This window comes from Melanostigma gelatinosum, assembly GCF_949748355.1.
Source record: "Melanostigma gelatinosum genome assembly, chromosome: 13".
NCBI classification, from domain to species: Eukaryota; Metazoa; Chordata; class Actinopteri; order Perciformes; family Zoarcidae; genus Melanostigma; species Melanostigma gelatinosum.
The window spans coordinates 11,481,360-11,495,063 of NC_136646.1; the positions used below are offsets into that span (position 1 = coordinate 11,481,360).

At 42.2% G+C, this 13,704-nt stretch overlaps 1 protein-coding gene across 2 annotated transcripts in view; it reads left to right on the forward strand.

The window, feature by feature from the left end:
• pvalb6 (parvalbumin 6) overlaps positions 1-13,140 on the forward strand; it is a 35,286-nt gene extending 22,146 nt beyond the window's left edge. Inside the window, exons 1-5 of one of the 2 annotated variants that reach the window (XM_079281090.1) lie at positions 3,463-3,517; positions 10,855-10,920; positions 11,293-11,425; positions 11,512-11,621; positions 12,473-13,140. In XM_079281090.1, the coding sequence (XP_079137216.1) occupies positions 10,860-10,920; positions 11,293-11,425; positions 11,512-11,621; positions 12,473-12,498 (330 nt within the window). In that variant the 5' untranslated portion in view covers positions 3,463-3,517; positions 10,855-10,859 and the 3' untranslated portion in view covers positions 12,499-13,140. Of the gene's footprint in view, positions 1-3,462; positions 3,518-10,854; positions 10,921-11,292; positions 11,426-11,511; positions 11,622-12,472 lie in introns of those variants that run through there. The other variant, XM_079281089.1, reaches the window with a different exon arrangement.
• The last annotated feature ends 564 nt before the right edge of the window (positions 13,141-13,704 follow it).

Sequence of the window (13,704 nt, forward strand, 5' to 3'; positions counted from 1 at the left end):
ATTTCCCTTTTAATTTCTCCTTTGCCTTCCCTCTTTTCATTCCTCCTCTTTCACCATCCACTTCTATCTCCCTGCCGGCTTTGCTTGTCAGTATTCTCCTCTCATTCCCTCCTTCCTCCTGTCCCCCCTGCTGATCCCAAAGAGAGCTGCAACACGCACCCTGGCACATCGTGGGATCAAGGCGACCCCCTCCGATTCATTTAAAGGAGTCTAGCAGCAAATAGATGTACAGAAATAGAAGGAGCTGAGAGAACTTGTCACAAGGCTGCACCAAAATGAAGTACGAGATAAAAGAGAGAGAGGGGGGCATCTAATGGTTAAAAAGATTTAGGACTTTGAGGGGAAGGTTTGTGAATTGGACTGGGAGTGATGTCCCTGCACAGTTGTGCCAAAGGGAATGCAGAGGACAGAAAGAGACAAAGAAAACGAGAAAGAGAGTAAATAGTTTCATAGAGCTATGCAGATCGACCCATGTGATACAAAATAAGGTTTTGTTGTCCAGATACCTGAGAGAAGCCAAACACCATTAAAATGGTCTTTGTCAGCATTAATCATTTAAAGTAGTTTGATCAAATGACTCATCTTGACTGGTGGGGACAGTCCCTGGCATATACGAGCCTCTGGAGAACAAAAAAACCATCCAACATCAATAAAACGTCAGTCACAAAATTGATAGCCGTCTCATGAATTAATACCGTGACAGTAATTGAGATGATCCCGTTGTTGAAAGTCGCTCCACAGCGGAGAACACCCAGTTCCTATTGTAATGGCTCACGCCATTCCCCGCAGTCCAAGGCCACACAAACATTCCCAGCACCGACACAGAGAGTCAATATAAAGCCATGTCTCCCAAGACAACTTGTTTATGGCTTTCACGTACGGGACAGTAGCCCTTAAGTCTCGCATCCGCCTCTCCCAACCCAACCCTTCCCAAAGGTCAGCGTGAGAGGCTCTTCTGTAACACCGCCGGTGGAAACAGCTGATGTTTGCTGCGATCTATAATCACTTCACGTCTATAAGTGAACCTCAGGGAGGAGTGCTGCACTGTCCCAGAGGGATGTATAGCCTGGCAATGTCAAAGTGTTTTATCGTGTAGGTTAGCAATGAAGAGCAGATTCTTTTTCTCTCTGCAGTCACCATACGTCCTGCATAATGGACCATGGAGTTTCTCTGGATCTCGGTTGATCTTAGTCACACAAGCTACTGCTGATAAAATCCACCAGCAGCAATTGGCATTTCAGCTGTTGACATCTTGAAAGTAAGGACCCAGAGTTTCAAAGAGTATGAAGAATTGAGAGAGGGAAATGTTCCCTCGTTTTCACTGTAAACTGCATGTATGACATACAAGAGTGGAATGGCTTAGTGAACATGTAATGTAAAAAAATGTAATTATATAAATACAAACGTGGATGGCTCCATCACTTCCAACCATTTTCACCGCTTTTGTGTCGGCACCGATACTGTAAATTCTCATGTAAAATCTAATATATTAGATACGGGTAAGATATTAGTTTTTCTCAATTGCTAAGACACATTTCTTGAAACGGTCACCCATTCTCTCAAAACTGTAAACACAAAACCTCATCTTCAAGCACTATTTACAAAACCTCTGAATCCTCTTGCAAAATGAAACTTTCACATCAAAACAGTTTTACCTGTGCTCAAAATCAAACACTAATCATATCATAAACAAAGTGATCAAAATAATATACACCATCAATCAGTCAGTAAACAATACACCAATAAATAGAAAGCACATTGTTCAAAACATATAGTTCTCAGGGAGAAGTAGATTTTTAATCTCAAAACTAATTTCATATGAACGAAAACATGTTCTATTACAGTAACTCAAAATTAATCAGAAATGACTACTGTGCTTTGCTCTTTGCAATTTCTTTTGTTCTTCCTCCTCCTTGTACCCCTATTTTTACAGTACTGTACCCTGCATCTCACAAACGTGTCCTTTGTCTGTGATGCTGTAATTCTTGTTCTTTGTTGATATGAACCTGCAACCAGTCAAAATCTATTGAGCAGTCAGTACTGTGATGTAACAAATAGAAAGCACCATGTTCAAGGCCATACAATTTGTTTATTGTACACTGTCGATTCCCTGGAAGTGTGTGTTGTCTTGTATCACTCGTTCCTGGATTTCTCTGAGTCGTATTACGGTAAATGATCTTGAAGGACCATGCCCACTATAACGGTCTCTTGCTCCTGAGTGAATATAGCTCTCCTTCCACCTGCATGTGGCAGCCTTGCAGTTCTACAAAAAGTAGATGTGCAGTTCCAAAATATAGTCATGCAGTACAATACATACAGTGATGAACTTTACAAATGTCTATTGAAACAGCTGCATATAGTGTCGTACAGTCAATTTGCAATTACAAAAATACAGTAGCATACTGTACCTGTTCTCTTCTCTGAATGTCCTTACTATGGTGGACACAGAAAATCGGCTCAAATTGGGGTGCACTCTAAGTCCTGCTTCCCTCATTGTCAGTCCGTGGACTATAACATGGTCTATGACTGTTGCTCGAATTTCATCAGATATTTCCACTCTTTGTCTTCCTCTTCCTTGCCCTCCTCTTCCTCGTCCTCTCACATTGTTTCTTCTATCCACTCTCAGACTTTCTCCTTCCCACCTTCAACCACCTGTTTGCTCTCTAAACTGGCTTATATTGGTTGTGTCACATCATTTGATACAAGTGAAATCAATTTTGAGTGATTGTGTTTCATCAATGACATGTGTTCCCTATTTGTGTTTGATTGTTGCCACTTGTGTTTACCAGTATGGATGACATGTGCATTAGAGTGCAGAATGTGTTTTGAGACTGAGAATGTGTTTAGAGTTTTGCTGAAAAGTCTAAGTGAGATCTGCAAATTGTGTTTTACCATGCGACACAGTTTAAGGTATTGACAACAGACTGCACAATTAGCTAAATGAGTTCAGGCAACTGAGAACTTTGTTCAGCCAATGGGTTTTAGTGTTTTAGCAATTGAGAAATACTGTAAAAACACTAGTGATAAAGGTAGAGGAGGTCTGGGCTTCATAATGTGTCACTGACGATTCTGAATGCCGTAGAGGAGGAGGTGGTTAATGGGAATTAAAAGTGAAAATGAGAAGTTTGAGAGAAGGGAGGAGAAACGGATCAGAGGGGATTGGAGGACAGAGGGAGTGTCCCTCGGGTGGGAGGTGAGGAGAAAAGGCAGGAGGGAGTGTTGGAGAAAGGGAGGGGCGAGCATAAGAAAAGAAGTGTTGCTGGCATGAGAGCCGGAGATTGATGATTATTAATAGTAATGTTTGATTAGCACGAGTGCAGTGAGGAAAGCGATACGGGGCCGGCCTGAGCAGCCGAACATCACTGACCCCGTGCTGAACTGGACGCCCATTTTTCATCCCAAAATAGTCGGAGAACATACGTATAAAACAGAGAGAGCAGAGCCTCTGACCTTTTCACTGGACGTCCCTCCTGCACCTATCTGGCCCTTCTTCCCACCTCAACCATCACGCGACCTGGTAAGACGAAGATGTATCTCAGATATTATTTTGAGCGTTAAAGCTTTAGATAGACAGTAAATCAACCAGGTAATAACTTTCTGTTAGCAGCCGTTTGCTGCTGAAATAAGAGACCATTTAGTTGCAGGGCTTGCTTTGCGATATTGTTCAAGGTCAAATTTGAATTACACCTCATGAGATTGAATGCAGTCTCCACCCCGTGCTCCGGGAAAGTGCAACTTTGTCAAAATGCTGATGTAGTGAAAGGCATGAAGCTCCTCTTGAGAATTAATTTCTGATTCAACGGCTGATCACAGAGATTTAAAAAAAATCCTGCGTGTACTCGTACAGCATTAGATGCGATGAATATTCATACGACCCTTAAGTGCATGCGGTCTCAGTTAATTAATGAGGACGCAAAATATTTTGTTTGTGTCACGATGAAATATGTATGCTTTTTTAAAAACTCGACGCTGTTGCTTTTAATGGCAGATTAAATGGAATTTACATCTTTAATTTGTTTTGTAATCATTTATGCAAATGCATATCGAGTCTGCGCGCTGCTTTCATCGCAAAGCTGATGTGTTTTGTGATCTTATTAGTTATTATTAATCGTAGGGGTGCCTACATTATGTTAAGTGGGAGTGAGTAGCCATGGCAAGGCTCCTTGCATAAACAATTGATGGATTCCCATTTTCTACAGACAGTCATGTTCTCCTGAGGATGAACTGATATAACTTTGGTGATCCTGACTTTTGCTCTATAGTGCCACCAACAGGTCAAATTTAGTTTTTTGTCCAGTACTTTTGTTTATGACCAAATATATTCAAAACTAATGACATTCCCATCAGCTTCATCTTAAGAAAATACAATGTTAGTGTGCTAACATGCTAAATACCTGCAGAATCTTAGCATCGTCATTGTTAGCAACTAGCACTGCTGTGAGAACACAGAGTTCACCATGGCTGTAGACTCTTAAGGCCTTTACATAACGGGGCATTTATTTTTTTGTGTGCGTGATTAATTCGCACCAAACGAGAATATTGCACGGCAAAAAAGCACATGCACAATTAAAAACCCCCAGACATAAACTTTGCATAAGGAGGAACTACCAGAAGGAACTCGACTAGATATCTTACCGTGGCTTAGGCTGTACAACCATTTACCTCAGACAGACTGCCAGACACTGCTCTGGGTCAGTAAGATCCCGGTAGTTGGTCCTCTGCCTGCCTGAATCTATTCCAGCCTTTTGTTGAAAAAGTGTAAATGCAAATTTGCTTCGCTGCCAGTATGAATAGTTTTGACACGAAATATTAGCAACAGAGTGTTTTTCGTTTGGCAATACCAAAATACATAAAAAGTTCCAGTTTATTACAACCATGTAACTATGATCATGTGACGGAGAGGTGCCAGAAAAAGAAAATTGCAACACAAATAAAGCCTATACTACCTAATTTACATTCAGTCAATCAGGAAGGCAATTAAGTACTGTGCAGACACACGCGCTCTAACTGTGCAGTTAATCCTGTTCTGTACCTGCCAGAGGATTGGACAGTGGTGATGATCCTCAGGCCTCTGTAGTACTTTTATCAAATCCTCCTTGCTGTGTGTGTGTGTTTGCTTTTGAATGAACACCATTGTACTTTATCAACAGCCCTACAAAATCAATAGACAATGTAGTGCACACTGAAAAGGTAGCTCTCGCTACATTCAACCATCGGGTTTATTTGAAGATCAACTGTGCAGATTAGTAGCAATTCAGATAAAAAGCTTTCATGGAGGAAGAAAGTCACTGGGGATCCTTTGATGTGGTGGCTGCGGCTCAGTGGCGAGAGCGGGGTTTGATTCCTGGCTCTGAATGCCCTCCCACTGCTCCTAAAAATACTAAGGATGGGTAAAATGCAGAGGTCAAATGTCATGTATATGACCTTTTTAAGTTGTATTCAGATTAATGGTGCAAAGTAGCAAAATAGTCTCTTCATCGAAACATGTCATCTTATGTGAATTTAGATAAATAGGCAATATGTCAGTGTCACCATAATGCATTTAAATATTCTCAATTTTATTTGTAATAATATCCAAATGTGCTTGCTTCTGGGAACAATTTTGATTTGAGTCATTTCGAACTTCTCTATCAACTCCATTAGTCACGGAGGCCTATTTCTGATGGAGACCACCAATATTGTAATAATCTGAATCCTGTCATATCTCTAAATATTGTATCAAAGTGTTTTTATATTAGCCGCCAAAGACACATACAGAGGAACAGCCGTTCTTATCCAGCCATTCATCACAAAGACATTCTAATATTGGTGACCTCAACTTAAACTTAAAGCGGCATAAAAGCTCCAGTGGTGTACGAGCCACAACACAATGCTCATTGTTAAACGCCTCATTGCAGTACACTGACGCAGCAGCATACCAGGGAGAAAAACACACACAATACCTCCAAAGCCTATTCGTGTAGAGGACAAGAGTTCACTTCTAGTTCACAAACTGATACGATACTGAGGAAGCATTATTTTTCTCCTTTCTCCCCCACAAACAGACACACAACAGTCGAATGAACACAAGGGGCTCGGATTTCTTGAAATGAAAGTACATTCTTCTTTAAGCCTTCCATCTCTCCGTCCTAGCCTGCTTGGCGCGCACACACACGCACAAGTTGGCAGCCCAGCATGCTTAGGTTAGGTTTCCCACACCTATGAGGCCGTCAGGGCGACGGGACTTCCCACAAAGGAAACCCCACTTTCACATACTGTACATTCACAGGCCTCATGAAGGAGATCAGTATCCTGCAGAAACCTTTAAAACTCCATTTTCATGTCACGCATTGTTCGCTTACTTCCCTTTTTTTCTCTCCACACACTATGAAGCACATACATGACCCCTCTAAAACGGCAGTTCCATGGTCAGATATTTCCTTGCTGTTGTAATACTAATAAAAACCAATTTGACCAGACGTTTGTGTCAGCTCAAGCTTTGTTTTATTCTTTTTTTCCCCTTTTGTATTGAGACTTCTGAGCAGGCATCTTACAGCCTGCAGCTTTCTGCTTCAGCAATGAAAATGTTGATTTCTTGTGAGTTTAAAGTAGAAGTACACAACACACCTCAGGGACAGGCTTTCAAGACTGCAGAAGTCAGTGCAGTAAAGAGCGAAGGAAAAACAAGCAATGTCATCCAGTACAATTCACGTCGAAACATTCTAGATGGTTCTTGGAGACAACGACTGTACACAATAAATTCATCATATCAGCGGTGCAGCGCAGCAGACTTCAACCTTGGTCGAGTCTGATTATGAAAAGAACATTATTTGAATCATCTTCACAGCTCAAATTTATGAAATAATCTTTGAAGATGAAATTATCTGTGGCTGTAAAAACATTCACAGCAATATTTTTTATAAAAGGACGCAGTGCATCTATAGTCATGTAAACAAACCTTTGAGGAATTTAACATTGAACTTGATTAAATATCATAATAAACAAGAACCACAACTCTTACCAATCAAATAGATAGTTTACATAAAGGTTCTGTATGTTTGTTGAGCATCCTCTGAAATATACAAACATACCCATGTTGACACAATCAACCCACGCAGTTCAATGTTTCCTGTCTAATTTTGATACCCACCTCCTCTCTCGTTGCAGAGCACTTCACTTCCTGTCTTTGTGTGTTTTCCCGCCTGTGTGATTAATTGCCCTCCCTGATTGTTCTCACCTGTCCCTCATTAGACCTGCTGTCATCTGTACCTCGTTAGCACCCTTCCTCCCTTGTGAGTTTGGGCTACGTTCACGTTACATGGCTTGAAATGACCCACATCTGACATCAGTGTGAACAGATCTCACGCCTCACATACAACCAGTAACACATACACACACACATGAGGGGGCTGACCCCATTGCTCCAAAAACACACACTGGGGTTTTTGGAGTCCAGTGACTGCTAGAAAACATTAACATATTGCTCAATTTAACAGATCTGGGGTCCCCGTGTCCCTGTGTCACTCCTAAATCATAGCATATGACTTTGTAAAACTCATATATATTTAACTTTAACAGCTCTTCTGTTGACTCAGTTAAAGAAACTTAAGATTTGTAACATTACTCCTCTACATACATCTCGAAACACCAGCAGTCAGCACGACTTCGCAATCTTTATAACACGTGATTTCATTAAATCAGAATTCTGCTTTGTGAAGACAAATTTATCACACTAAGTGAATTGTGAAAAGTCTTTTTGTTTATTAAAGTTAATTAACATTTTAAATGCATGACAATGAGGTAAATAAAGTGTTCAACAGTCCCCTCTGTCGGGGGGGGGGGGGGGTATTGCTAAATTGAATGAAGCCAAGCTTACTGGTAAACATCTACTCGATCTTAAACAGACACTGATTCATTCGGCCATGATTTAACAGACTTCAGTATGAATTTTAGCTCCATGTAAAGTGAGTAAACGTTATGTTTGTGACTGCCGATATGTTAAATCAGAGTTCTACTGAATGAAACATGACGCTGAATTTAGCAGGTGGACTAGCTGAACCATTGAAGAAGGTAAAACTGACTGAGATCAAGAATCTTCAGAGACAAGCCTCAGCGCAAACGCAATTGGCCTTTATACTTAATTTCCTGTAAATAAATCAATGTGGTGTACGTTGGACAGTTCCACTGGCAGCACACTACACTGAGATATCTCAGTAAATCAATCTCATCCTCCTCATTTCACGGCGAATTGTCTATTTTCCCCGCGGACACCTTTGTGGTAAAGGTCAGAGAAGGAGGTTGTGCTTTTATAGTGGTAAAAGATTGGATGTGTGGCCACACAAGTTAAGCAGTGTTCAGTATTGATCTGTGTGTGCAGCAGTATGTTACTGAACTAGATAACACCAAGAAGCTCGAACATCACTGAAGTGGAGTGTGACACCAATGGAAGAGAACATTGAACTACTTCTAATAGAAACACTGCATTTCGCTGTTGGTAGCTAATATCAAAAACACTTAAAGATCTAGCCAGGGTACATTTAATTTGAATGTAACATATTTACCATCCTCTAGGTTATCTCTTAATTGCGGTTGATTTCCCCACACTGTGGTAAATATTTTACAGTTCTAGAATGTAACCCACATGAATAGCATTATGTTTCTGTGATTATTAGCCTCATAAATCCACAGTGTTGCAGACTACGAAGCAGATGTTATTACAACCGTTGGACTGCTTGAGGCGTGATGCAGCAAAACACAGGGAAATGTACAGGCAACTCAGACTGTATTTCCACTGAGGACAGGGCGATGATGATGATATTGGCCAGCTCAGCATTATAGGCCGCACACAGGGAGCATAGTGATGGTGATGATGGTGATGCTGATACCCTGCCATTACTGTGACCTTTCTATGAGACATTTCAGTCCACCTTGCTTCGCATCAACACCAGAGATGAAAGGTTGAAAGATGTTTCATTTATTATCTAGTAAGCTGCCCTCACCAACAAAAAGGTTTGTTTTTTGTATTTTTGTCCAAGAGCTCTAGGGTCCACTGCAGATAAACTGCAGTAAGCTTAGGACAGAGAAATAGAATTGGACATTCCCATTCATATCAACGTAGCAGGATGGACAGAGCGGCGGGCAACGCAGGGTGGAATTACAAACTGCTCGTTCCACCATATTTTAAGGCTGATGATGGAATCAGCAAACTAGCTAGCTAACATGCTAATTCCACCGTGCTTTAATGCTCCATTGGTTACAGGAAATGAACCGAACAGCTGCTGGCCAGCGGCAGCACTGGGTCGAACGGTCCCTCCTCCTTCTCACTACGTAGAAGGTCAAGCTACGTAGCTAACTAACCAGCCATCCGTCTCCGAAGCTGCGTCCGCTCTCTTCCCGGCGAGTTGCGTCAACCCTTTAAAGCCCCACTGACCTGTGTTGTCACCGCAACAACTAACAACCAATTGCCATTTATTTTTTTGGTTCTAGTCTATTGAGCGAAGAGAACAATTCAATGTCTGTTCTACTCCTATTCTATTTCTATGGCTCAGAGCTCAGGGGTTTACAGTACGTTCTCCTACACAGGATCCCAATAGCCTTGAAAAGCCAGACCACATCTCACAAGTGCGGGTTTTTAGCCATGCTTCATGGCTCTGGGGATGGCAATGTCTGTCAGTGTATCACTTTGTTCTACACTAAAATATCTGAGGGGAAAAACCCATTCTGAGGAAAATGGCGGCCAAATTTAAGTCAGAGTTTGTTGAAAGGACTTGATGCTTCAGTAGTAGTAGTCACGCTTTAGATCCGGAGTTCTAGTCTTGTCAACAAGAGATTTTAGTCTGGAAAAAGTCCATTGAGCCGGGAAGCTGGACCAAGAAGCAAGATTTTTATATGAAGATGTCTCTCTTTGCATGTTTAGTTTGAGCAAAATTTGACTTCCAAGAAAAAGGTTTTTTGTTGTTGCTGAAAGCAGACACGGCTGACTGCTCAACAAGTTGTGTGTGTGCTCAGTTTGGTGCCGGTGAGGTTTGTGTGGAAGTCTGAGTGAAATGTCAATCATCTGTCGAACAGCGTACTTGAAATAACGTGTGCCCCAAGCAAATCCCGATTGAGGTTTGCCAGACCGCAATCAGCGAAGTGAAATCAGAGCACCGCATCCTCCAATCCACATGTCGCTCACTCCTCCTCAGCACCTCCGTAGATTCTCTTTGTGTTTGTCCATCTCTGTGTTCAGCGTCAAGTAGCAACAGAGGAGAGGAGGGCGTCGGTCAAAGTCGGGGGGGGGAAGGTGACAACTTCATATGCAGCGATCGGGTTCGGTCACACGCACGGAGTAAAAAGCCAAAGGGCCGCTTCGTGCCGGGTTCACCTTTCATAGTGTGAGGTACAAGACGGTTCTCCCCCTGGACCGGGCTGACAAACTGGATTCTCCTATGGTATTTCAGACACAGCTGACTCTGTGCCCTGCTTTCATCTTTAACAGCTCATTGATATCAGACAGATTAAGACACCGACAAGGACACCACCCTGGTTGTTCTGGTTCCGTCATATCTTCATTTTGACACAAGTCCCATAGCACCACAACCAAACCTCCTCCCCCTCCTGCTCTCAACTCCGTCCTGCTCCAGTATATCTTCCCCTTTCGACAATATCTCTCCCTTTGTCACTCCTCTTCGACAGGCACTGAGTCAGTCTGTCACTTGCCACATGTCCTGGTTCCCTGCTCCATTTCTACAGTGTCACCAGTGTAACAGGAGAAAGTCTCTTGAGTTCTCTCTCTGCTCTCTATCGACCTTGTTTTTAACCTCTGTCCTTCTCTTCCTTCTCTGTCGCCCTCTCCTCTTGTCTTTTTATTCTCATCTCAATTTTCTTCAACAGCTGAGATGGCAATGAGCAGCATTCTCAACGCTGATGACATCAAGAAATCTCTCGATGCATTTGCAGGTAAAAGTAATTTCCAGATCTGGCCAATGGCAGCTGTTTCTCGAAGTGTTTGTTTTTAGCCCCAAACTGTATTCCCATAATAATTTCTTCTTTATACAATGTCCTTATTGTTATAGAACAAAGACATACATGACTCTCTTAGGTACTATAACAACCATATGGGTTTATGTCATGGCCAACAGTGTCTATTTAAATTGCACATTGGAGAAATCATGTTTTGTCATTTCAAGCATTTTGATATCCAATTGAAAATCTGTGTTTTTGTATGACTAACATTAAAACCCTTTCAATGCAAAAAGTCAATATTTTTTGTGAAATGTTTGTAAAGTATTGACATTTTGCATCTGTGTGTGTGTGTGTGTGTGTGTGCAGTTGCTGGCTCCTTTGACCATAAGAAGTTCTTCGAGATGGTCGGTCTGAAGGCCAAGTCTTTTGACGAAGTGAAGAAGGTCTTCTTGGTGCTGGACGCCGACAACAGCGGCTTCATAGAGGAGGAGGAGCTCAAGTGAGACACGCACACACATATAAACCCAAAGGATGCAACACGTGTTCTGGGACATGTATCCTTTCTGCTTTTCTGTCCCTGCTTAGATTCGTCCTGCAGGGTTTCGCCAAAGATGGCCGGGACCTGACAGACAAAGAAACCAAAGAATTTTTAAGAGCAGCCGACAAGGATGGTGACGGCAAGATTGGAGTCGATGGTAACCATTGTTGTATTAGTGGGAGCGTCACCAGGTCACACAAACGGACACCAAGCAAAAGGATTGTGGAGAGAACACACACATACACACACATACACGATAGCATGAGTCGACCCATTAAGGGACTATCCACAAATGGCCGGGGTTGGGAGGGGTCAAACATTAGGAGTGAAAATTATGGTAAAAATAACAAGTGGTGCATCCTCTTCATCGCAGCTGCTCTCCATTTGTGAACCAATAAACACTCATCACCACCGTCACTGAATGAGCTAATGGGGCAGCAGCGTTTTAATGCTTTCACTTCACCCATTAGTAGGACTGGTCGGGTTGTGCCCGGCATGCATTACATTAAAGGTTTAACTCTTCATGATAGGTTTAAATTTATCATAGATCACAATCAAGTGAACGTGACTGTGACTGCGAGTGAAAGGTTTAAATTTATCATAGATCACAATCAAGTGAACGTGACTGTGACTGCGAGTGAAAAGAAAATGTTACATATTGTATCCCAATTTGACTGTTTCTCAAAACATTTTAGTCCTACTATCTACTAGAGATTAAAAGCCCTGATTATGACAAAACATTAATGATGCATGGTGCACATTGAAAACAAATCAAAAAGTAAATAATGCATAACTCCCATTTTTTGACCCACTTTTCCGCCTCATTGTGTACAGTCCCTAACTACAAATTGTTCACTCTATGTATTACTATTAGCATTTTTCAAAGCATCAGTAACTTTTGAGACCTGACCTAACGTGGACACCATTTTTACTGTACATTTTTTTAAAAAATATAAAGTGAAAATATCTAATCCAAACAAATGTGTTGTTTTTCTTCCTGTCTTGCAGAGTTTGCTGCCATGGTGAAAGAATAAATAGTCACCCAGTGTGACTGACTAGCACTCCAAGATCACCTCGCAGCCACCGCTACATCCCGCTACCCGCTGGCCCCCCCTTCCTCCCCTGCACCCAGGCCTCACCACCCCAGCCTGACTCACCACCCCAGCCTGACTCCCAGCCAACAAGACTGCAGCCGACTCCTACTACATACACTCCCCCCCCGGATGTCTTCGCTAGAAATGCAATGCGGCACTAAAGGAAGTAAGCTGTGGTGTGCCTCGCTCCTCTTCAAATGACCCCGCAGCTATATTCATCCTATTTATTTTACCCCTTTTTTATACAAACCGTTCTTGTTGCTGTTCATGTATAGATATAAAACATGCCTGCAGGAATAAACCTCACATTTTAAAGCATAAAGTAGATATTTAAAGAGAATAGAGATTAATAAAGGAAGACCCTAATGTCCTTCCATATTTCTGACTTCAACTTCTTCCTCTCACTTCCCCTCTTTTCCATTTTTCTGTCTCTTTTCTCTCTGTCGATTTCACTCCTGCCTGGCACTGTTCCCTTCCTGCATTCCCTCCCACACCACCACCCCCCTCCACCCATCCATCTATCCATCCCTTTCTCCTCTGGTAATGAGCTGTTGTAAAACATACCAAAAGAAGAAAGAGGTCAAGCTGTGAAAGAATAAAATTAAATGAGAGAAAAAAACAAAGCCTCGAGAACACTGACTCCTCTGTTAATTCCCTTCTTTGATGAGACGCTCTTATCTGATTCTACGCTCTCAATCCAGCTCTCCGTCTCTCTCTATCACTTGTATCAAGCGGAGCAAGTGAAGCATATCTTGACAGCAACCCAGTAATGTATAAAGGGCTGTGCTTAAAGAAGGTCAAAATTACCCTCTGGCGTCATTTGTTAGTATTCATTAGCATCGGCTGTGTCGTGGGAGCTGGGAAAGAAACTGCATGAAGACAAACTCCGCACAATCACAGATCACTGAGGAGCATCTCTCTGTTGCATTATGAATGTCACTTCTCTGAATGAGGAAAAAGGAGGCTGAGGCCACATTATTCCTCTCGCCAAAGAGTCTTTGTTGAGAAGCGGCTGTGCTAGTTTAGCCGAGCCGTGCTGTCAAGCCATTAGCAGAATTGGATTCAAGCTGAGGTTCAATTTGGGTTAAGTATCCCCGGCGGAGGACCCAAACAGGCCTCTTTAGTAGGCCATTTTACTGCCTGAGC